General features: G+C 58.4%; 1 protein-coding gene across 2 annotated transcripts in view; it reads right to left on the bottom strand.

Annotated features, from left to right (window-relative positions):
- KIRREL3 (kirre like nephrin family adhesion molecule 3) overlaps positions 1 to 24,724 on the bottom strand; it is a 540,145-nt gene that overhangs the window by 6,080 nt on the left and 509,341 nt on the right. Inside the window, exons 7-14 of one of the 2 annotated variants that reach the window (XM_032639117.1) lie at positions 19,998 to 20,103; positions 14,831 to 14,979; positions 13,252 to 13,379; positions 12,032 to 12,158; positions 8,519 to 8,619; positions 6,476 to 6,674; positions 5,164 to 5,199; positions 1,817 to 1,924 (exon numbers count right to left, since the gene is read on the bottom strand). In XM_032639117.1, the coding sequence (XP_032495008.1) occupies positions 1,817 to 1,924; positions 5,164 to 5,199; positions 6,476 to 6,674; positions 8,519 to 8,619; positions 12,032 to 12,158; positions 13,252 to 13,379; positions 14,831 to 14,979; positions 19,998 to 20,103 (954 nt within the window). The remainder of the gene's footprint in view (positions 1 to 1,816; positions 1,925 to 5,163; positions 5,200 to 6,475; positions 6,675 to 8,518; positions 8,620 to 12,031; positions 12,159 to 13,251; positions 13,380 to 14,830; positions 14,980 to 19,997; positions 20,104 to 24,724) is intronic. The other variant, XM_032639118.1, reaches the window with a different exon arrangement.

Below are 24,724 nucleotides of genomic sequence, written 5' to 3'. Positions count from 1 at the left end.
GTGGTCATCCCCAACCATTCGGCCACCTGGTCATCCTACTAAACTCTCACCTCCTTCTAGAAGTCTTCCCTGACCTACTCTACCAGGCTCTGATCTCTCCGTTCAGAGAATCACACATCTGTTAGAAAGGACCTTGAGATCCCATGGTCAACCTCCCACCCAAAGCAGAAATGTCCCTGCACTAGTGGTCCAGCTTCCGTAATGGAGAGCTTACGGCTTCTAGAGGAAGAAGCCGATTTATACCTGGAGAGCTCTGTTAGAAAACTCCTGCTGAAATATGCTCCCCCATGATGTCCACTGAGCGGGTGGTGAGGGAGGGCCTGAGACCGCATCACCGGGGGCCCTCAAGAGAGCAAGGCTGCTCAGCTTGGAGGGGAGGACACAGGCAACTTTCTTTCAACATGTGAAGGCTGCCAAGCAGAGGAGGGAGCAGGCTTACACTGATTGTTCTTTTTGTGCCTTCCGCTCATAGAATGTCAGAGCCGGGTGGGGCCCTGAAAGTCACATCAGCCGACCCCTTGCTATTACACAGGAGAGAACCGAGCCCTGGAGTGGCTGTGGCTTGCCCGGGGTCACGGGGTCGAAGAGGCGGGACCACAAGACAGTCTTTATTGTTCCCACCATCTCCGCCATCCCATTTACCCTTCCACGTGTCTGTCTAGCAAACGTAAGTTCAGAGCTACGCCAAGGACGGAGACTCCAGGCACACACGCGTGAAGAGTGCATCATGCAGCTCTATCTACAATAGCCAGGACATGGAAGCAACCTAAGTGTCCATCGACAGAGGAATGCATAAAGAAGACGTGCACATGTATACAACGGAATATTACTCAGCCATAAAAAGGAACAAAACTGAGTTATTTATAGTGAGGTGGATGGACCTAGAGACTGTCATACAGAGTGAAGTAAGTCAGAAAGAGAAAACCAAATACCGTCTGCTAACACATATATATGGAATCTAAGAAAAAAAAAAACAAGGTCATGAAGAACCTAGGGGTAAGATGGGAATAAAGACACAGACCTACTAGAGAATGGACTTGAGGATATGGGGAGGGGTAAGGGTAAGTTGTGACAAAGCGAGAGAGAGGCATGGACATATATACACTACCAAACTGTAAGGTAGATAGCTAGTGGGAAGCAGCCGCATAGCACAGGGAGATCAGCTCGGTGCTTTGTGACCAGCTGGAGGGGTGGGATAGGGAGGGTGGGAGGGAGGGAGACGCAAGAGGAAGGGAATATGGGGATATATGTGTACATATAGCTGATTCACTTTGTTATACAGCAGAAACTAACACACCATTGTAAAGCAATTATACTCCAATAAAGATGTTAAAAAAAAAAAAAAGCGCAACGCCAGCACTTTATGGCTAACAACTAAAAGACCTTCAGGAGTCCCCCCAAAGCAATTCCCTGAACCCCCCTTTTTTTTTTTCCTGTGTGGGTGGCCTGCTTTTCTGGTTCGACTAGCAGATCTTGGAGGGCAAAGATCACCTCCCCGCACCCCCCCACCCCCGGGTTTCAGTACATTTCCCGATGGGTGGAGAGTGCTGTGTATGTTCAATCTGAGGTGCTAGCTGACGGCCCTGCTGCGTGAAGTTCACTTCCGTCCAGCTCAGCAGCAGTGGAGCGCCCGCTCTGTAGCAGATGCCGAGCAAAGCGCTGCATGTGAAAAGATGCGCGAGGCCCATCCCTGCCCCAGCAGCTCACGGCATTGGTAGGGCCCCTGCTCGCTGTACTCCTGCTTTTACTCCGGGGCAGTCTAAGCTGGCCTTTTTCTCTGCCCCCCTCCCTGAGCTCCCGGGTCTCCCTCCCGTACTTCTCTGGGAGCGGGCACAGCAGAAGGCCACAATGGTTGCCAGAAGGACGAGGAAGGCCACGCCAGCTCCTACGGCCACCCCGATGATGACTGCCATCGGCACAGCCTCTGTGAGAGAGAAGCAAGCAGGCTGATGAGGGAGCTGGGGCAGCCCACTCTCTCCCCCCAGATCTCACCCAGCTCCTCGGGCGCAGCCCCTGCCGAGCTGTGGCCAGACCACGGCGCGTGGGCGCTCCTGGGAAAGGCCACAGGGGCCTGCGCAGGCGCGGGCACAGTCCAACAGGGCTCAGCTCGGGCGGGATACGGTGTGGCGGAGAGGGCGGGCAGACCTGGGAAAGATGGCAGCAGTGGTGGGGGCAGAGAGGCACGCAGACACAGGGAGGGGAGGGGAGCGTGGGAGGTGAGAGGCAAGGTTGGTACGCTGAGCTCTCCGAGGTGATACACCAGGAGAGTCGTTAAGTCCTGGCTTTTCTTTGGAAAATGACCAGGGTCACTGCCGCTGTTTGTTCGCTTCGCTTTTTCCTTCGCTTCCCTTTCCCAGGTGCAGAGGGTGGACAATGGACAAGCAGCTTTTAGAGAGTTTTCAGGTCTGAGGCAGCTTCCCCTCCAGACCTGGGCATCACAGGTGGTAACAGCCAGGGGCCACGTCTTAGGGGCCGGAGGGCAGGATCACAGCTCCCTCCACCTCTTGTTTTGTTTTGTTTAGGTCGCGCTGCATGGCATGCACTTCCCCAACCAGGGATCGAACCTTGCCCCCTGCAGTGGAAGCGCGGAGTCCTAACCACTGGACCGCCAGGGAAGTCCTTCCCCCCCACCTCTTTAAGGAGAGATGCCCAGTCCTGCCCCCTCCTCTCCTGGGCCAGTCCTCTGGGCAGGAATCCCGGCACCCCACCCCGCCAGAGAGGCACCTGGAACTCCAGCTAGGCAAAGCTTCCCTCCCTGCCGAGTTCCTGTACTCTGTCTCCTGCCCTAGCCAAGTAGAGATGGGGGTGGGGAGGGTGATGTTAGGCTGGGGTGGGCGCTCTTCCAGACAGTCCTGACCCTTCTGTGTCTGCAGAGGGGGCCTGAGCATATGATGTGGGACCCTGAGTAGTCCATGGGGGGTTAGAACTAGAGAACGCAGGGGCAGGAGAGCTTAGGGCTCAGAGAGTCCAAGCCTCCCATTTATAGATGGAAACCTTGAGGTCCAGGGAAGTCAAGTGACTTGGTTAAGGACACACAGCTACAGCAGAGCCAGTGCAAATCCACGTCTCCTCTTATCTGCCCCCCTCATCCTGCCCAGCTCCGCACCCTGCGTCCCATGGCATCCTACAAATCTCACATCCTCTGTGCAGCCCAGAGCAGCGCACTTTACCCTCTTTTCTTTATCTGTAAAACAGGATAATCACAGTGCCTGCCTCAGGGGCGCGTCTGGGGTTTAGGTGGGTGAATGCAGGCAGGTGAAGGCTGGCACAGAGCCTGGCACCCAAACCGATCCCAGCCTTTGCCCTCGTGTCTGTGTGGGAAGGAGGACCGCAGCAGATACAAGGATAGGAAAGTTCCTTTTTGAGACTCAGCTGCTGCCCCTACCCCACGCTCTCAGTGTGGATGACTGGGGACTCCAGGTATCTGTCCTGAGCTGGAGGTTGGCCTCTCGCCTCTCACTGTTGTTTTCTTTAAAGAGCAAAAGAAAGGAAGAACCCCGCAGACCCTGACCCCTGGAGATGCTGCTGGGAGGGGGTGTGGTCCCTCTCCCGGAAGGAGCGCGTGTCCAACGGTTGGCAGTGTTGGCCGTCAGGCTGGGGCTCTCCTTCCAGCCCAGGACTGGCACACTGGTGCATTCATCACCTGCCTACTGGAGCCCGAGACCCCTGTAGGGGGCGCAGGGGAGGCGACGGGGAGGAGTTGGGTGCGACAAACACTCGGGGACTGAAAATGGAAGGCGTTTGGGCTGGTCTCAACAGTCAGGGGTGAGACAATGGACTTGACCTCGCCAGCCCTGCAGGCTTGCTCTGACAGTGAGACAGCCCTGTCTCTAGGTCTGAATTTCTCTAGGAAAGGGAAGCCGCGTTGGAAGTTCGTTGCTTCCATGCTTTTGGATTTTATTGATTTGAGTTGAATTCAGTTTCTCCGAGATTCCTAGGGCATTTCCTTGGAAAACTCGGGTCTTGTCTCAGCTGAGCTCAGAGCCAAAGGATGAGGGTGGAAGGGTCCTTAACCTCTCTGGGCCTCAAGGTCTGTGAAACCAGAGAACCAGGGAAGCGGTATCTAAGGCAGCTGTGCCTCTGGCACCCACATTTCCTTAAGTTGTTAACAGCTGGGAGGTCGTGGTGGTAGCCATCTTATCTGGAGGAGAGGACTGTCCCGAGTGGGTGGGCGGGGGCAGAGGGAGAGGGTCCTGGGCGGGGGACCCAGGGTGCAGGCACAGAAGAGATGGAGACAGAGGGTGACACCAGCTCAGCACCAGGAGTGGCCCTGAGGGGCGTCAGGGAGAACACAGCAGGAGTTGATATTGTGTGCCCGCCTTGAGCTGGCCTGTGCCTGGCCTGTTGCTCTTTAAGGGGCTGTCCGCCCAGAGGGGAGGGGCTGAGCGGGACCCACCAGGGACTTGCTGAAGCGCCTCCTGGGCTGGTGTGGCGGGAGAACTAGGGCAGAGGACCCCTCATCTTCGTCATGGCCTTTGCCAACCCTGTAGGGTCTGGCTTGCCATGTCCTGATTCTCTTTTCTGGGTTTCTCCCTGGAGGGTGGGGGGCAGTTGTCTCCTGTGGGGTCTCCAGAGAGAGCAACTCAACCCAGGGAGCCTGGTGACCCCTTTTGCTGCCAAATCCCCGGGGAGAGAGGCACTGCCCAGCGGCCTCAGCCCGGTGGTGAGATGACAGCTCCACGGGGAATGCAGGAGTGCGGGAAGGAGCCAGCCAGCAGAAAGCACGGGGTCAGCATGGGTTACGCAGGCCACAGCCGGGCTGGGCGGCCCAGGTGTTCTTGGAAGCGATGGCCAAGCTGGTGGTGATGGTGAGAAGCGGAGTCAGGTGGGGGTGAGCTGACCTCAGGGGGAGGAGTCAGGGCTTCAGAAGAGGAGGGGTGGGAGGAAAGACGGGGGAGAAGCAAGTGCCCTGGGCTGCCAGGAGCCTGCGGTGGCGGGGGGGGGGGGGCGGGCAGCGACAACGGAGACAGGTCTCGGGGTCTCTAGACCCGTGCTGCCTGGAGGCTCTCTCCCTGCTGCTCTGACTGCACTAAAGCCTCAAGATGGGGGAGGGCAGAGAAGTTAGCGGCTGCCCTGGCCTCCCGACCCACACTTTGGGCTCCCTCCCCCTCTAGCCCAGCAGCCCCTTCCCCCATCCCGGGGAGTCTCATGTCTCCTTCGTACCTGCTTCCAGCCCGGCTCCCGACTTCATTTCCGAACCTGTTTGGAAATAAAGCAAGAGTCCACAGCCAGGGCCTGGCTGGCCAGGGTGGGGTGGGAATGGGGGCGGGGGCGGCCCTCTGGAGGGTCTGGGGTGGTTGGGGGCTCCCTCCTGCATCACATCTCCAGGATGCCCCACGGATCCGGGCTGGCCGAACTGAACCCGGAGTTCGTTCAGACTGACTTAGGGACTCCAGACGGGTGGGACCAGAGAGAGAGGTCAAGGCTGGGGTGGGGGTTGGCTCTGAGGAGTAGGGGTGAGAACACTAAGGGGCGGGTAGAGGGGTGGGGCACTGAGGGGAAGACACGGAGGGGAAGCAACAGTGGACTGGGAGGGTTGGGATGATGTGTGGATGATATTATGCAAATTATGTGCAAAGCATCAGCAAAGCAGCACTTATTAGGGAAGAGGTGTTGGGAGCAATGCGTGATCCACAGGGTAGCACTGCGGCCCCAGGGGCCCAGCTGAGACCACCTGCTTGGCCCAGAATCTCTTCCAAGGCCTGACAGCCTGTGGGTGGGCCTTAAGCTTGGAGGGGTCGGAGACTGCCAGGGCCGAGGCCGCCTGGACCGTTCCTGTCTGTCTTGGACTAACCCCCGCTGGCCACGGGGCTAGATCTGCAGCCCATCTCAGGACCTGGTGTGCCACTGGCTGGCTGCCTCATTTCTCTGGAACCCCCTCCATGCCCCTCTGAGACCCCCGCCCTCCGAGCCTGAGTCCTTCCGAGCTCTGAGCCCTTCTGCCCGGCGCTGCCCTGCTGGCTGGGGTCTCCTTCAGAGCACAGTGCTCCAAGTGTCTCCTGTGTCCCCATGGGGAGCTGCAGGCAGCCTGAGGCCAGTCCCCTGCACACCAGGGATTGGACAGCTCAAGTGCCACTCCTTAGCTTAGCGCGGGCACCCTCGGGTTTGGGGCAACTGGACTGGCTTTTTGGCTTAACGGGCTGGGCCAGGTTCCCCAATACACCCATCCTGGTGCATCCCCGTGGGGACACTGCTCAGAGATCATGCCCCCAAAGGGCCCCAGGGAACCGGTGAGAGCAGGGAAGCCAGGGCCTTTAGTCAACCTGGGCAGCTGTCCTCCTGCTTGCTCTGGTGCAGGCCAGTGCCCCTGGGCTCGGGGGGCCTGGCTGACCGGCAGCGGCTGCGTGGCAGGTGAGGAAGGGCCTCCGGCCCGCCCGCAAGTGCAGGCGCTCTGTCCCCCCAGGGCCCCGGAGGACCTTGCTTGGGCCCTGCCCTCGCGGGGAGAGGCCGCGGTCCGCGGCTCTGGCAGCCCCACCTTGCTCCTTGAGCCGGATGATCTCCGTGTCGGAGCCGAAGCTGTTCCAGGCGGTGCAGTTGTAGATGGTCTGGAAATCGGCCCGCACGATGTTGCTGATGGTCAGCGTGGAGATGACGCCCTCCTCGGTGCTGACCGTCTCCACCGTGTAGCGGCCCGATGTCCCCGACTCCAGCACGTTCTCCTTCCAGGACCAGGCCTGCCCAGGTGTGCAGAATTAGGAGGACATCCTGCCAGAGCCGCCCCGCCAGGACCACCGTGCCGCCTCCCTGCTCCCGGGCGGATGCTGCCAGGCCCGCGCTCACGCTCACCGCCACACGGCACAGGTCGACGCGCACGCCACAACACGTGCGCGCACAGCACTGCGCCCACAAACACACGTCACAACACGGGTACACCTACAGTCCCACCCACAGTGCCAACACATGCACACGCAAGTACACCCACGTCACAACACACAGCACAGACACGTGTCACAACACGGGTTCACCTACCGCCCCACACGTAGCACACACACACGTACACACACAGAGGCTGGGCCACCTCAGAGGGTATTTCCATCGACACGGGGCCTTATGCGGCTTTTTGCTGGAACATATTCCCAGGCAAGCAGGGGCTCTGGGGCGGCGATGGGAGCCCCTCCGTCAGCTGGGGCCCCTGACAGATGGTGGTGAAGGCCAGCCCCAGGCTGACTGAGTCTGGTTTGGTTACTTTGTGCGTGTCTTTGTACAAACGTTACGCTCTGAGAGCTGCGTTTGTGAGAACCTTGGTGCAGCTTGGTTTCGGCCGGTGAGCGTTTACCTCTTCTCAGAGCCCTTTCCCGTGCACTGTCACCGCCTGCCCCACCATGTTGCCCTGGGCTCTGTGGGGTGTTTAGCTGCACCCTACAATGTCTCCAGGTGTCGCCAAATGTCCCCTGGGGGCAGAACCGCCCAGGTTGAGAACCCCTGGCCTAGAGTTCCATTTCCACGAAGAGGAAGACAGTGTGAATATGCTCAGTAGTGAACAGGATATTATCGACACCAGCACGTGTTACACTTACACTTTAAAAAGATTAGAGTGAAGGGAAGAGGGAGGCGTAGGCATTAGTTCTACGCGTGGACCCTTGCCATTTTTGTGTGACTCAGGCAGTGAATGAACTGAATGCCTGAGGAAGTGTGTAACGCACCAGTGCTCTAACAAGGTCTCCATCTACAGGGTGACACCTTAGCTGTTGGCGTGTGCCTCCCACGCCCCTTCAGGTGCTGCCGCCCTGGGGAAAGGTGAGACTGCCCTGTGAACTTGACCTGGGCGGCCTTTCGGCAGGACCGCCTGGGCACTGGGCTTGCAGACAACAGTGTCTCCACCCCTCCCCCGACACCCAACAGTGCGGGGAGATGCTCACCTCTCTCTGTTTTCCCGCCCCAGCTTCTACCAGTGTCAGCGGAACCTGGGTGGGAGACCCCCACTTCTACAAATGCAAATACCTGGGAGGGCTACATGTGAGCCAGTCAGGCGGCCCAAGCTGCACTGCGGGGACAAGGGTTTTGAGGGAGGGGCGGGGAGAATGGAGTGATGCTTTCAGAGGGAAAACTTGCTAACTGGGGCAGCGCTCTCCATGGGCATCAAAGCAGAGGAGGGCTGTGGAGGCGCAGAGAGAGGTCTGCTGACTATAAGCTGCATCCTATTTACGATTTTGCTAAAGGCTGGCCTTGAACCCAGGAAAGGTAAGAAATCGTGTTTTCCCTTCTGCTGCCCTCACTTGCCCTCTGCCCCCAAGATGCAGAATTTGGTCGGAACCATTTGTGTTGGCACACAGCTGAGAGGCAGAGAAGAGTTAAATACACCCGCGGGCGAGGAGCACAGCCTGTCCTGAGAAAGGAGACTGCCCATGATTTTTGTCTTCGTGATGCCTTTCCAAGAGACACAAGGCAGGGGAAAGGCAATGCAGAGGCAAGACTGACCAGCCGGATGGTGGAGCGGCTGCAGGCACAGATGACCCGCCAGGCTGCCCAGCCTGGGGGCCGTGCCACTGGCCCTCCCTGCTCGCCCCGGGGCACTCACGATGCGGTCGGGTGGCGGCGTGCTCCGGATGAAGCACTTGATTTGGCCTTTCTCCCCGTGGAGGGCGTGCTGGGTCTGGGTGCTGGAGATGATGGGGGGTCCTGTTGGGGAGACAGCATCACATCAGGGGTTTGGGAGGGGGTGGGCCCCTCTTGGCAAGTTCAGAAGTTTATACATTCATTCAGTCGTTCAGCAAACAGTTACTGGAGGCCTGTATATGCAAGGTGACGGGCGAGGCAGGGGACTCAGAGATAGATGAGGCTTCAGTCATAAACGTCTCAAGGGATTGTGAGTGAGTGCCTCTAAGTCAGGGCGCCCAGAGACATCAAGAGCTGTCACAGGAGGTGGGGAGGTGAGCACCAGGCAAAGTGCTAACCGACTTCACAGGAGAGAAGAACTCTACCCGGCAGGTGGGGAAACCTTTATGAAGGAGGCGGTACACCTGCGAAGGGAGTGGGGGAGGTGTCAGAGAGGAAGGAATGTAATGTCACCTCCACCTCAGCCAGCTGTTGGATTTCAAACCATTCCCTTGTACCTCCAGTAGAAGGCGCGCTTGCCTAACAAACCGGTGTCCTCGGCAGGAAAACCAGGCAGGAAGGGAAGTAAAAGATGTTCCTCCACGAAGCGGGGAAGCGGGGAAGCGGGGAATCACCCCCTTCCCCCACCCACCTGGCATACATGGCTTGGGCTGGCACCTTCACAGACTTCATCTCACATGTGTCTCAGGAGATCCCTTAGTTCATCACTTTGCACGCCACATACATACCTGGACAGCCCAGGTGGGACCACAGCTCCAAAGCTGACCCCGACATTATCCTATCCCGCCCGGGCGTGCGTGCGTGTATGGGTCATGTTTATGGATGTCTCTGGGGACACCTGGCTCATTTACCACCTCGGACAGCCTGGAGGGTCCACCAGGATTCCAGCAGTGCTTCCTGTCCAGTTCTGCCTGTTAACTAACCCAAATGACTGCATGTAGGCTGGGAAGGGAAACGTCTTGGAGATGGGAGAGGCAGACATGAGGGACCCTCAAGATAAGGGCTTCCACCCTCAGGGGGCCTTCAGAGTTCCTCTCTTAGGAACCTTAGCTCCAAGAAGCCTTTGGCCAAAAGGCAGGAGGGCTTCATGTTTTAGGACCTTGGTTGGCGCTTTGTTTTGCTGCCGGGCTGAAAGTGATGATCCTGTAAAACCTTTTCCCCTTCACTTCCCAGGCGCTAGGATTTCCCTGGGGTGGGGGTGGGGGTGGCGGTGTCATCAGCTGTTCTAAAAACGATCAGGTAAATGCATACACATTTAAGGCCTTCTTAAAAGAAAACAGGAATCGGGGTAAGTGTAGATGGGGGTGGGAGAGTCCGAACACAGCAGTAGTATGGTTTATCTCCCCCTTCCTGCAAATCCCGGGTTTGAGCCAAATCATGGGCCAGTTTATTCCCCAAAGGGCGATGGCCAGCAGTCATCTCCCGGCCGGGATGCATTTGGATGAGAACCTCATCTCATTTTGGATTTGTTCATAGTGTTGATTCCTTCAGCCTAGTCCAGGCCTGCCCAAAGGGCTTCACCACCCCTCCCCACCTATTCTCCAGACACAGGTATAGACAAGTCCATTCCCAAGTCCACGCATGTGCTGGCTGGCAGGCTCCTCTCTGTGGGCCGCTTCCTGCATCCTCCTGCCTCAGGGCACGATGACCCTCATTCAGAAACAAGCAAACTGCCTCCTCACTTCACTCCAATCTCTTGGGTGTTTCTCTTCCTAGCAGCCTAGGGGAGCTTGTGTCAGAGGATTGGAGGCATAGGCGGGGGTTGGAAAGAACGACCCTGGAGAGTGCAGATTAAACCCTGGATAGACACCAGGGCCCAGGTTGGGGTGTCCCATCCAAGAGGAATGTCCCTTTGAGGTGTGCGTTCCCTCCTCAAGAAACCGCTTTGAATCCCTGTTGGGAAATGCTTGAAAGTCTAAAGTGACAACGGATTTTAGTCTTTCCTTTATCCATCGTGTTTTTCCCAGAAATGAGGATGCTCATTTAAAAGCTTCAGGCTTGGGGACCCCGGGGGCCACACGTGAGTCTGAGGGTCCCCAGCCTGGCGGGTGACAGGGCCATCGGAGCGGAGCCGGCCGTAGACATGGGCCAGCACGACTCCCAGCGCCCTCCCAGAGCGGGTGGCGGGTAGCCGGGGAGGCCGCTGATTTCACCAGGGCCTAGCGCCTGAGCCGAGTGTCAGACACTGGAGCCGGCAGGAAAAGGCTGCAGCCCATGTTGCCATGGATATATGGAGGTGCGATCAGATGCTGTTATTTTTAGCCCTGCAGCGCCAATTTATTGGTGGCGTCCTGGGGACACGTAGGAAAGGCAGGAAGGCTTCCGAGTCAGGGATCTGCCCTGGACAGACGGCTCCGGGGTCTGAGCAGATTCACCCTCCCTCTGGGGCTGCCACGACTCTTGGGGAGGGGGGAGGCAAAGAAAGAGATGGAGGGGGGCTGGCTCATGGGGACAGCACCAAGCTGGTTTTAGTTTCTAGCAAAGCAGAGACTAGAGGAAGCTGTGCGCCACCTGGGCTGATTTCTGGACACTGGCTCAGCCCCTCACTAGGGCCCTGGTCTGGAACAGGAAGCAGAGGCCCTACAGACGTGGGTCTGTGGCTTGGTTCCTCTTGGGGCTCAGAGCCTTGATCGGGAGACAGACTACGCGGGAGCAGAGGCCTCACGAGGAAACCGAAACCCAGCAGAAGGAGGACGTTTAGAAACACAGAGGGAGCTGTCTTAGCATCCTCGCCCTCTCAGACCAGCAGCGTCGGTTGCCGGCGTGGCCCAAGCACACATAAAGGCAGGGACATCGAATTTCCATCCTGGTGCCACAGCCTTCTCGGGTCTGACCTGAGCTAGGTCTCAGCTTCTCTGCGACCTTCTACATCCCATCAACCAGGCCCCGTCCCCTAAATGTCTCCTGTACCAGTCATCTGGTAACTCACACTGTGTTCTTGGAGAGAGATGGCAATACCCTCCTGCTGTGGTGATCTCATTACGTATAAGACGACAAGTTCCCTGCCCTCAGGGGACCCCCATGAACTTGGCCCTGTGGGGATGGTGGCAGGTCTTCCTCACTGAGTGGCTCTAAAAATGGGAAGAGGCAGACGAGGAGTCACAGAGATGCCCCTTTAAATTCTCTGCCAGGGCCAAGGTCATGGTCAAAGGGTAGATATGGGATCTATGTTGGTTGCCCAGTAGCCCTCGGACCCTGGCCAGGAATAAGTTCAGCAGCCATCACTTTTAGGGATGAGACCCCTTAGAAGGAACACAGAGGAGGGAGGTGACCAGGGAACCACCCAGGTCCTTCGTCACCCTAGGGCTGCTGGGCTCTAGGACTAGGACTAGGACTGGAACAGGTGGATGTAATCACTATGGACCCACAGTTGGAGGTGGATGGGAGGCCCAGAACCCACGTGTGCCCCTTGGGGCAACACCAGGGACCCTCTTGGCCCCCTTCCAGCCCTGCCCTGGCACGAGTGGGGTCTTACCATTGACAGTTAGGGTCACCTCTCGCTCCCCGGCCCCTACCCGGGGCACCACAGCTCGGCACACGTACTTCCCCGCGTCCTCCTGGCGGACGGTTTTGAGGGTCAGGGTCTTCTCATTGCTCAGGACCTAGGAGGAGTGGGGAGGGTCAGACCCCGAGGGCAGGGGCCACGCTCTCTGTCTCAGAACCAGAAAGGCTGAGAGGCAGGCCGGGTGGCAGGGTACACAGTCTTCAGCATCTCGGCAACAACAGGGGGTGGGGTGGGAGCCAGAAGTCTTCTTACACAGTGTGCCCGGTGGGCTGTCGGGTGCGGGAGCCCACGGCACAGAGCACCCCGTGAGGCTGAAGATGCTACGCCCCAGCGGCAGCCCTGAAGGGTGGGAATGCAAAGGGGTGGGGTGAGAGAGAAGGAGGGGGCCTCCCTGGCTGGGGCCCCCAGGGCTTCCTCATCCAGGGGGTCTGTCGACCAGCCTGCACCAGGCTGGCCAGGGGTGGAGCTATCCTGCGCTGAGCATCTTTGAGGGTCCCAGATCTGTTTTTCCTGAGTCATTTGCAATATCCCTTTGGGATGAGGTTTGGCGTGATGAAAAGAAAACAGGCTTTGGCAACAGCTGCTCTGAGTGGGAATTCCGGCTTCAGCGGTGCCTACTTGTGTGGCTTTGGGTGTTAATTATCTTCTCGGAGGCTCTTTCCTGATCCCTGTAATGGGGGCAGTGACACTCAGAGGACAGCGCAGTGTTTGGCACACAGAAGTCACTTTTCTGCTGCTTCTCCCCCTGCTTCCCTGCCCAAGGCTCTCACTGGTCCTCCTGGGAGGAGGGATGTCTGAAACTCCTAGGCACACTAAAGAACACATACACTTTAAAAGAGGAACACAGGAAGAAAGCAAGGCTTAACCCCAAAGTTAAAGGGTAACAACTATTTGGGGCTAAAAAGCCTTTCTAGGGACTTTTCGCCCCAGCATCTTGGTGACCACCCGCTTTTCTTATAAGGCTCAGGATAAAGCAGAACTGCACTGGCTGAATGTGTTTAGACCCAAGGTGGGTACGTGTGGGTGCCTGGGGTTCCCCCTCCTCCTTCTGGGGCCTTCCTTCCTTCAGTTTACATGGGAGGCTAACGTCCCCAACCTAAGAGTGAGAGGGGCCACGGGAGGCAGTTCCCTCCGGGACTGTGGACCCCGCACCCCTCCAGGGCCCTCCAGGGTCTGAGCTGCGGACTCACCACGCCAGAGCCCCGCTTCATCCAGACGATGGTCAGCGACGGGTTGCCTGTCCAGGCGCAGCTGAAGACGGCGTCGGAGCCCAGATCCACAAGCAGGGATTGGGGTTCCGTGGTCATTCTGGGCCCGACTGCGATGGGAGGAAGGAGGAGACAGGGCTCTCGTGGGCTGGGAGCTCTGGGGACCCTCCTTGCTGCTGCCTCCCCTCCCCCATTCTGGTTGGGGGAGGGGGAACCACTGGTGCCACGTCCCTCCACTCCGGCCTATTCCCTTCCGTTCCGTGTCAGTCCTCTACTGGTCTGGGCCCGGGTCTGGGGAGTAAGGAGGAGACCCCTCTCCCCCAGCCCAGCCTCCCTCGGGCCCACCATGGGGGTAGGCAGCACCAGCCCCGAAAAGCGGCTCTGGTCCCATTTCTGCCTGGACTTGCCCCCACGGGCTCTCCCATACCGTTCCCTCTGTCCTGGTCCCAGGAAGCCCCCCGGGCCCCAGTGTGGGGGCAGAGGATCCTTCCCCCACCCCAGAATCTCTCTGTGTCTGCCTTCAAGTCAACTGACCACCTCCTGCAGGCCTCAGCCTCGTGACCGGGAGTCAAGGTACCCGTGCGTCTGGCCCAGCTCCCTGGGCCCACCCAGGGCCCCGCAGGGCCACTGCAGGGCTCTGAGATAAGGAGTGGGGAGGCCAGGCCTCCTGGAGGTGCCCCCGCGCACCGGCCTCCCTCCCAGGTTACTCTCTAGTCCAGCCCCGCCCCACCTCCTTTTCAATCCACGAAGCAGGTGGCCTTTGGCTCTGTTGCCCTACACCCGCCCTAACCCGAGTGCCCTGCAGACCAAGCCTTGCTTCCCAGAGTGGGTGCAGCCCTGGGATTTCAGGGGTGGTGACGGGAGGGTGTGCAGACAGCTGTTTTCAGGGAGCGGAAGGTGTGAAATCAGGGTCAGGAGACCCAGATGAGTCCCTTGGTGCAAAAAGGGAGTCATAGCACTTTCTGCTGAGGCCCGGAAGGGCGAGGGGGCGGTCAGGCATAAAGTTTGCAAAAGTGCTTCTAAATCTGTAAAGGGCAGTGGATGAGCTGATGCTTAACGCTGTGAACACAGCTGTGGGCTGTTTCCCCGAGGGTCCCTTCCTGGCCACTGGGGAAGAGGGGGAGCCCCTGATGAGAGGCGGACCCTTTTCAGTCCTCATTCTGCCACTTACTCGCTGCGTGACCTTGGGCCTCCATCCCCTCATCTGGGTACTGGGAATAAGAAGTGCAGCCTCCCTGGGTGATTTTTTTTTTTTTAATAGTTTTTTTTTTTGGCCACGCCGCCTGGCTTGTGGGATCTTAGTTCTCTGACCAGGGATTGAACCCGCGCCCTTGGCAGTGAATGTGCAGGGTCCTAACCACTGGACCGCCAGGGAAGTCCCCTCCCTCGGCGACTATGAGGGTCGAGATAAACATGAGGGAAGCTTTTCGTAAAGCGCACGGATTACGAGCCTCTGAGGCACTCTTATGTCACGTGCAACGAGGCCACGGCGGTTCCCCCTGCCGCGAGCAGCGCCCAGCCAGTGCCCGTGTGCCCGGGAAGCCCCTAAACAGCCACTCACAATAGACGTCGACATTGCGGCTGATGTTGGTGCTGCCTAGGGCATTGGTCGCCTCACAGGAGATGGGCTCTGAGAAGTACGTGTAGTCCACGGTGGTCCGGTACACCTCCCCGGAGGCTTCCTTGATGATCTGGCCCCGCTTGGCCCACCTGCAACGCAGGCCCCCGGGCTGATGTGGATCTCCGGTGGCGAGGGCGTCCTTCCCACCCGGGGGGCTCTTCTCTCTGGGAGCCAGACGCATCCATCCCGCAGAAAAACGAGGCCCAGGGAGGGGCGGCGTGGGGCAGGCCCCCGAGCGGTCCCTCAGGGGAACCCTCTGCAAAGGGATTACTCCCAGGGCTAGGGGTGTGGGGTTGGTGACGGGGGCAGTGGTTTCTGGTCCATGGGTCACCAGGCAGCCGGCAGCACTCGACTAGTGGGTTATTCTGGAGGGAGGTGGGTTGACTATTCAGTGGGTCAGCGCACCTGGCTGGCCAGGTGATGGCTAACCCAGCTGTCAGTCCCCAAACCGCTTGGCCCTCTTGCTGCTCTGAGCTCTCTCAGGAGTGGCGGGGGACCGTCCTGGGCCACATTGGAAAAGAAGGAAGCCAAATCTATGACCGAAGGGGCCCAGGTCTAATGGTGTGTGCCCATACACGCATGCACTCCTGCGCGCACGCACACGCACACGTGTGTACACACGCGTGGGGCTCAGGAAGCTTGATTTCCAGACGAGGCGAGAAGCTGATGGAGAGGTGTGAGCAGTGGTCCTGACTGCTCCCTCCCCAACTCGGTCACCTCTCTCCGTCTCCCCTGTCCTGACTCCTGTCCCTGCGGGGGCGGTCCCCTCATGGTGTCACTCTCTCTCTGAAAGCCCTTTCAGCCTCCCCCATGGCACTTGCTCTTCTTCCTGCCCAGCCTCTGCCTCCCACCCAGGCTCCGCCCCGCAGAGGCCTGGGCTCCATCTGCGCTGGTTTGATGGGGGCGGGGGAGGGGGGATGGGAAGACAGCTGTGCTGACTTCTTTGCTGGGCCAATTGGCTGATCTGTGTCTCGGACCGGCTCAGGGGCGGTGATCACCGCGTTGGACCGGTAGCTGGGCAGCCTGCTACCCGTGGGGCAGTGCGGCCAGGGGGGTGTGTGCCTGTGTGCCTGCGGCTGGGGTTTCCTTACAGATGCCTTAGGAGAGAGAGTTCAGAGCTTCCCCTGCTTTACTCCTGTTGTGGATAAGACTTCTTAAAACTCACAGAACTTCCGGCCAGGCTCTTCCTACTGTGGCTCAGGCCTGTTTTGGGGTGCATGTCTTTACCAGAGCTGGGCAGGTACCTTGGCCCTGTAGTCGTTACCCTGGGGCCACAGAGGCCCGTCTCCTGCCCTTCCTGCCCTTCCCTCCACCGGCCCCCACTCAGCCTGCCCGTCTGGCCGGAGGCTGCGCGTCTCCCGGCACAGCAGGGAGCATCGGGCTGGCACTATGTGGTCATTATCTCAAATTAACATCGGGTCGTTATTAAGAAGACAATTAATAATAACAATTATGGTTTAACAACAGAGCAAAGCATAGCTCCCCGAGAGCCGAAGGAGCTTCCTGGCAAACTATTATGAATTATTCATGAATCATTTCAATCTCTAACTTTAATTTAATGACCAGACTTAATAGTCAGGTACAGCTCCCGCCTGGGGTGGCTGAGTTCAGTCCCAGACACACGGTCGGGGGTCGGTGTCCAGCCCCTACTCCATCTACCCTGCTGCAGTGAAGATTTAGGCGGTGGGATGCTGGGGGGGTGGGGCAGGCGGCTGGCTGGGCTGGGGGGAGGCGGGTGAGCTCCTCCTGCCCCGCCCGGACCCCTGCTCTCGCCTGCCCACAGCTCCAGGTGCTGCGACAGGGGTGGGCTTGGCCCCGGCGAGCAGGCTCTGCTGGGCAGTCCTCTTCCATTATTGGGGGGTTCCTGGGGCAAAGGGGGCTTTCTCCCCACCTGTCTGGGGCCTCTCATAGTGTAAGAAGGGTGAAAGCTCCACCACTGGGGCCCTGAGGATCTCAGAGCTGCTGGGGCATCCTCGGGCCCGGAGCCCAGTGATCCAGGCCACACGGGTCTCCTCTTCCCCAGAGCAGGCTGGCCTGCCCTCTCAGAGCCAAAGAAGGGAGACTTCAGGGATGCCGGATGGCTGTGTGGCTGCGGCTCTCAGCCCCCAGGGCCCGTCTCCACCTTGGAGGTGAAGGGGGGGCAGAAGGAAGTCTTAGGCCGTCTTCTCCCAGGGCCACAGGAGGCCAGCTGTGGGGCTGAGCCTTGCGGGGCGCCCCACAGTGCCCTGCTCACATCCCACTCAGCCAGTCTTTCTCTTCCCCATGTTTATTCCCCTCCCGCACCAGAAAGTCCCTCGTAGGCATCCCTTCCAGAAGCTCAAACCACTCACTGAAGCAGCTGGTCACACGACCAGGGGTGAGCCGGGATGCAAGTCCCGCCCGCTCCCATCTCGCCTCCCATCTCTCTTCTGTTTTCCAGCTTCACTTCCTCCTTCTCCTCTTTCCTCCTGTCCATTCCCTCTCCCACCACCCACCTACGCCCCTGCTGCCACTGCTGCTGTCACCGCCTCGAAACAGGCGTCAGATTAAACCTTTCCCAATCGATGTCTAATTTGGCAAGAGCGAATGTAAGAGGGTTAATTATTTATATCACACAATCGGGAGGCTGGTGTGTCAAGGCTGACAGGCTGTTCTCAATAGCCCTGCCTTTCACTCTGGGCGGTGGGACCCACCCTGTCACCTGCCCGGGTGGGGTGGCCCTGAAAGCCTCAGAGGGGAGCAGAGAGGCGGGGAGAGATGCGCTTCAGGTGTGTGTGGGCCTGTTCTGCTCGCCCCGGGGCCGCTGGTCCAGTGGGGCAGCCGAAGTGACTGCTGAGTCCAGCTGGATGGGCTCCCCTGCCCCCCCCCACCCTCCCAGGGCCCCTTGCTGGGTGCTGGGGTGGACGAGGGCATATCTCTAATTTCCAAGATTACAGCCTCTTATGCGGAACAGGAGGAAGCAGTCAAGACCAAAGGAAGTTAAGAAAAAAAGACCCCTTAGTCTTGCCAAAGTCTGCTGGGAAAAATCGATGTGCTTACGTGCCAAGATTTGCTCAAGGCTTTTCCTCTTGGATCCCAACACCACGTCTAGAAGGACCATCTGCCTGCTGGGTGAGCCCTTCCTGAGGCCAAGGGGCTGAGCCAGTTGGGGGTGGGCACAGACGTTTGCCTCCGCTTGCCATGCCCCTGCACCCCCTTCTTCCCGGGCCACTCCAGCTCTCCCACATTTTTCTGGAGCCCAGAAGGGCTCCCTGAGAGCCTCTGGAGTCCGGGAGGGAGCCTGATTTGCACCAAAGCCTTTTTGGGGCCTGTGGCTAATCGGAAGCTCAGGAGGAAAGGTGGCAAGTAAGGACAGGTGCGTATCTGCAGGGGGCCTGCCTGAACCTCTGGCTCCTCCTCTGTGTGGTGAGCTGACCCAGCTCCGAGATGCAGGGAAGGATGCGGAAGGAGGGGAACCACAGGTGCCCAGAGCCTGGGGAAACCTGCACGTCCCGGCTCATTCACTTTTTAGTTAGGAAGCTAAATATGACTTTGTAGTTATAGAAAAGTCACCAGAACGGCCCAAGTACCTGCCATATTCCCTTCACCTAGATCCACCAGTTGTTAGTATCTTGCCACATTTGCTTTCTGATGACCTCTCCATACGGAGATTTATACCTTATTATTGTCAACGACGTGAGGGTGAATGTGGGTGTGCCTGCCCGGGGGGTCAGTGGGAGAGAAGGGCTGCCCAGGGAAGCTGGCATTAGAGGTCTTTTCTGGGCAGATGGTGCCTGGTGTTTAGTGCTTGTGAGCAGAGAGCAGACAACAGAGAGAAGCCCACCTGTCGATGGAGCCCAGGTCTTGCAGGTACAGGGTGGAAGCTCAGAAAAAAAACAGAGACTCTTTGGGCATCTCCTTCTGCACCTTTGTCACTTGTCCCAGTCAAACCAGACCTGCCCCCTGGACCTAAGGGGCTGTAGGACTCCAGGGAGCCTGAAGGTCGTCTGCTCTTTCTCCTGCCTCTAGCCCGGTGACTGGTTAGATCGACAGGACAGATGGGTTTTCATCCTACTTAAAAATATTCTCAAGGATAAAGACTCTGAGCCTTTCCTGGGTTTGCGGTTCCAGCGCTAATTATCTGCACGGCAGGGGGCACCACCTATGTCCAGCCTGAATCTCTGGCTGCCTTTTTGGCCCACTTCCTCGAGTTCTGCCCTCTGGGGCCGCACTGCCTCTCGTCTCCCCTGTCCTCCACTCCCACTGGCAGGCTTGTTTCCTAGTCTGGGACCATCAGCATTCCTGGCACTGGCTCATGCTGGGGCTTCATAGCCCATCTCGACAATGGAGGCGACACCAGGCTCTTCCATCAGGTGTGGGCTGGGGGAAGGGACGGGGCAGAGTGAGGGCTATGGTGAGTTGCACTGATGCCTCAAGGAGGGGAGTGTCTGAGTCAGCCCCCGGAGCACCTCTGAGGCCACTCTGTGTCTGGAAGTCTTGGGTGGTGATGGTGCCCGGGCAGGAGGGTGCCCAGAGGGGCTGCTCTACGTGTTTACGGAGTCTGCGAGCTAATGTCCTGGAGCGCCGAGTGCCTGCCACACAAGTGCTCCACTGAGAGCTGTTAGGTGGCCAAACTGCGGGCCCGCCTTCAAGAAGCTCAGTCAACAGGGAAAGACAGGCATGCACAAAGAAGGGATGCTTTCATCAGTGTGGTGAGCAAGGGCTGCACAGGGGCGGTGGGTATGACGGATTCCGGGTGCCCGCCGCTCAGGGCTGGCTGCCCCGGGGACCCGACGCCCCCAGGAGAACGGTTTGGTGAGCACAGGACTAGAATCCAGATGCTGATTGATCATGCTTGTCCTCATGGCGGTTTCAGCTTTCCTTCCCTGAGCCTCTTTCCCTCCTTTCAGAAATAAGGGGTAAACAAGCTGTTCAAACAGAAGGAGTGAAATCTTCTGCCTCAGAGGAGGGGAGTGTGTGCTCATGAAGGAAAGGAGAAGTCCACCTGGCCAGGGGTGAACGGGTGTGCTGAGAACACCCACAGTGGACCAGGCACCGTGCCGGATGCCCAGGACCACAGGTGATGCCCCTGTGACAAGGAGGGGTGTGCAGGGCGCCACGGTGTGGGCCTCCCCAGCGGGGCTCTTACCTGTACTGGGTGACGGCAGGGTTGGCCTTTGCAGAGCAGTGAAACGTGACCACGTTGTCCTCCAGCACTGGCTGTGGCTCCACCGACAGGTTGACAAGTGGGGGGTCTGCAGAGGGAAGAGGTGTCCTTGCAGATGGGGAGCTGCATTCACGGTTTGGGGGCTGAATCCCCAGGAGAACATGAGGGTAAAGGCCAGTGATTCCACCACCCGGGACTCTCAGAGCAGCCACTCCCCTGGGGGTCCCCAGAAAGTTGGGGGCCTTGGCAGGGGGCTCCCTCCCTCCCTGGAAGTGCCGGATTTCAGGCCGTCTGGCGGTGGGGTCAGGGCTCCCGCTGTGGATTCAAGGCCGGTGTTTAAACGAACGGTCAGCCGGGAAGCAGGGCTGCCTGGGCCTCAGAGCGTACTGTCCACCTTCCAGCTTTGGGAGAACAAACCACTGCAGAAAGGAGAGGTGGGAAGAGGGGGTGCAGAGGCCAGAGGGGGATGTGGACACTAAGCCCCTTTAAATACTAACTTTCTGTCTCTGAAGTATCTGTTTCGTGTCTCTTTGTGTAAGGTTCTGGTGCATCTGTTGCCTTGAAAGTGGCATTTACACCCTTCCATCCACCTAATCATCTCTGCTGAGTGCTGACTCGTGTCACCCAGCCCTCAGCTCCCCAGGCTGGGCTCGTCTTTCTCACTCAACATGACGAGAAGCCCAGCTCTGAAGTGCAAAATGGTCGGAGGTAGAGGAGACAGAAGTCAGAGAGGGGGAGAGAGACAGGGAGACACAGGGACACACAGATCCGTGCCGAAGGGAGCGGGGGGGACAGGCAGAGAGATGCCTACATAGGAGAGACATGGAGATGAGGGAGGGAGAGAGAGAGACATAGAGAGAGGGAGACATACACAGAGAGAGAGAGACACAGAGAGAGGGAGAGAGAGAGAAAGTGCAGAGGCAGACTAAGAAAAAGAGGCAGAAACCCAGAGAAGCAGAGAGCAGAGATGGACAGGTTCAGAGAGAGACTGACATGTACACAGAGACACACAATCAGACAAAAAATTTAGACTTAAGGCAAAAAGACCAAGGGAGACTAAACAGATGGAGACAGAAAATGATAGGGTGCTGGGGAGAAAGACCAAACAAAATAATGAGAAACAGAAAAGAGGGAGAAACAGACACGGAGTGACCTAGAGATGGGAACAAGAGGAGGAGGGATCGACAGCAGAGATCAGAGGCGGGGAATCAGCCCAGAGAGAGGCGTCAAGGCAGCCTGGCCCTCCTGAGCTCCAGGGAAGCAGCCTCGGGACCTGCTCTAAAAGCTGGGCATCCTCGAGCTCCTGGGCACACGCCCAGGCCCCAGCACCCCAGGCATCTGCGCTTCAGGGGAGGGGCGATGACAGCCGGTGCCCGCCCTTCTTCCGTGTCGGGTCCTGGAGGTCCGGCTGGAGTTCGGCTCCAGGCTGACTGAAGAGGGCAGCTTGGTCCCTGCGTCCTAGCCAGGCCCCGGGGCCACGTCTTCTAGCCCGACCTCACCAGTAAGCACGGCAATGTGCTGGAAGGGCATGAGAACTTTCCAGGGGTTCAGCCCATTTTCAGAAAAAGAAGTGAGGAAGTCGGTTTCTCAGAGACCATCAAGAAAACGCTGACCCCTCTGCGTGCATGTGAAGGGCACCACCGGGGGGGCGAGACCCCAGCCGCCTGGCCCAGCTCCTGGCTGAGATGACAGGGTGGTCCCCAAGCCCCTCAGAGAGTCGTCTGTGCAGAGGCCCAGCAGTGGACGGAGCCTCACCGCCCCCCCCCCCCCCCCCGGAGTTGGGATCCTTTGGCCACTTGGCTTCCCTGTGCCCTGCTGGTGCTCGAGCCGCCAGTGCTGGGGCACCGGGGCAGGGAGATGACCCACAGGGGCTGGGCTGGGGTCTGCAGACAGCTTAAGGCACGGGAGAGAATGCTGGCTCCTGAGCAGCAGGTGGAGACTGAGCTGGGGCTGTTCTCCCCACATTATCCCCGGGTTCTGGTTGGGGACCACGAGCTTCTGCTACTGGAACAGCTGGCTTGTCTGCCTTTTTCTGGAGAGTTAATTACTGGGGAAGTACTTCAGTGATCTCAATCTTGGTTTCTAAAGCGTAATTCCAGTGGTCCCAAAGATGTGTGGCCAGGACTCTCCGTGAGAGCTCTCCCCACACCTCCCAGGAGAGCTGCACCCCCAGAACCCTGCAGCCTCTTCCCGGCTTCTGCCCGTCACCCTGGTGCCGGCCCACCCAGCCGAGGACCACCGGCTTCCAGGGCTAGTTCAATGGCCTCTAGAAACCCGCCACAGAACCTGCGGGGTAGTTGCAGGAGGTCTGCCCCCACCTGGATGTGCTTTATAAAGCAATGAGGCTTTGGTGGCAGGGAGATGGGGCACACACCTGATGGAGGACCCCCTCCGGGCTGCCTGCTCCCCTCCTCCACCACAGAGCTGCCCTTCTCAGTTTATCCTGTGGGCACCACTCTCCTGCAGCTTCCCTACCTCTTCGCAACATGCTCGGTACCCAAGCGAACAGGCCCTGGGAAGCTTCCGCACTTGCCAGTCTCACCTGTGCTTCCACCCCAGGCCCAGAGGTGCCCAGGCTCGTCTCTCCACCCCTCTCCTCTGCATGTGCAGGATATGAATTCTCAGTAGTCTACCAGGCTCCAGAGGTATAAATAGTTTATGTCATATCCAACTATTAAACATGATTTTAATCCCATTTGTGATGTCAGCTGAATAACTTGCAGGGGGGCAGCTTTGATGTAGCTGGTGGAACTGAGATCACATTGAACAGATGTCACAGCTGAGAGTCTGTTAGTGTTTCCATCAGCAACCTGCCCGTGTGTGTGTGTGTGTGTGTGGTGTTTTCAGGGGAAGTATTACATCGAGGAGGGGGTGAGAAAAGAGAAACTCCATGATTCAGTGATTTTATAGCACATCCATTTGAAACTTGGCAGCTGTATGCAGAGTCCAGATGTAGCAAGGCTTTGGGGGTGTTAAGCTTTCTCTCCCATTACTCAATCTGGGGGCTTTGTCTTCCGTTGGGTAACATCTAAAGACCAAGGGAAACAAACAACAAATGTGTTTTTGCTGAGTTTGGTTGCTGCTTGGTTGACTGAGAAAATGAGCAGGTTTGGAAAGGCAGCTCTGATCCAGCCCGTGGTGTCCACAGTGAACAGCTGGATGCTTACTGAAAAGGGATACACGGGGCAGGCGGAGAGCAGGAGGGAGGGCGTGGCGGGAGCGTGCTCTCTTGCTCGGCAGGCGCACGCAGACACCTTCAGGAGATGCAAATGGATGCAGACCTCCCCACGTTGGGGCTGGGGGCATCGGGGAGGGGCAGCTGCACCCCCGTGACTGTGCACAGCAACTGCAGCTGACAGGCGCCGGGCGCTGTGCTAGGGTCGCCACCTGAATGGTTTAATGTAATCCTCGCAGCCAGCGGGTGAGCCAAGCGCTGCTACCTCCACACACAGATGAGGAAACCGAGGCACAGGGAGGTTAAACGACCAGGTCGGCATCACTCAGTAAGTGGCAGAGCCAGAATTCAAACCAGGAAGGATGCTATGGGTTTAACCACGACGCTAGACTGCCTTGGACGGGGCCCACCTAGGAAACCGGGCACCTGGGTTCTCAACCTCAGCCCGACCTCATTCCCGATGCCCCCCCCCTCAGGTGGCTGAGTTGTCCCTGGAAAGAAGGCCAGCAAAGTCCAGAGACCTGGCAAGGCCGGCGACCTCCTCCTGTGCAGACTGTCATCTGTGTGCCCCGGCAAATTGATCATCTCATTAGAGTGTGTTTAGAGGAATGTGTTTTAGTAGTTGGTGGGCTGTTGTCATGATGATGACTTTCTTGTTGACAGAAGAGGTTCTGCTGTGTGACGGATAGCGGACTGGAGGAAGCAGGAACACCCCTCGCCCTGGGTCTCTCCTGCCAGGGCCCAGGAGCCGCCCAGGTGGTTCTTTTGTGAGGGTTCCGTGGCTGGCATAGGTCTCCTGTCCAGCTGGGGGGTTGGTGGGCGAAGGAGGGAGGCACTGCACAGTGACCACGACTGGCAGCCCGTTATAGGAGGCTTGGATGTCTGTGTCTCCCACCCTCATTCCTCCCAGATTTGGCTTGTATCTGGAGAGAGCTCTGATTCACGGTCAATCTCAGGGCAAAAAGAGAACTCGGATGTCATTCGATCAGATCAGACAAGGAACTGGCATGTCTGCGGTGAGGTGTCCAGCTTAGGCCCGCATGGCTCGTGGGTGGTGGAGCCTCTCTGGATGTGGACCACTCCGTCCTCCAGCATCTTGCTTCCTTTCCGTAGCTGGGCCTGCTGCTTGATGCCACGCCTGCTGCATGGAGGAAGCAGGCGACTGTGGACAGCCAAGGCCTGGACTGGGGTTGGGGAGGGAGGCATCCCTCTCAGCGTGACCCTGAACTTACACGACCCTCAGAGCGAGGGCCTCCCTCCCATCGCCCTGGTCCTAGACCTGGTCAGAGTCCTCTGCCTGGTACAGGTGGGGGTGGGAGGCTGTTAACAGCTGGTGAAGATGGCAAATACAAAACCTTCTCCAAGGCCTCAGCTGTTGTGTCTAGGTGTCCGGAGCAAGCCCGTTTGAGGGTTTCAACAGTTTCTTCTGCCCTCTGGAACCTAAAGGTCACCTGCCAGGATTCCAGACACTGGGAGAAGTCTGCTCTCTGGCTCCCAAGACGGGCTCTGGAAGCCCTAGGACATGGCCCCTGCA

The sequence above is a fragment of the Phocoena sinus genome, chromosome 8, assembly GCF_008692025.1.
Source record: "Phocoena sinus isolate mPhoSin1 chromosome 8, mPhoSin1.pri, whole genome shotgun sequence".
In the NCBI taxonomy this organism is placed as follows: Eukaryota; Metazoa; Chordata; class Mammalia; order Artiodactyla; family Phocoenidae; genus Phocoena; species Phocoena sinus.
Note: the sequence above shows the minus strand (reverse complement) of the source record. Positions and strands in the feature narration are given on the sequence as shown.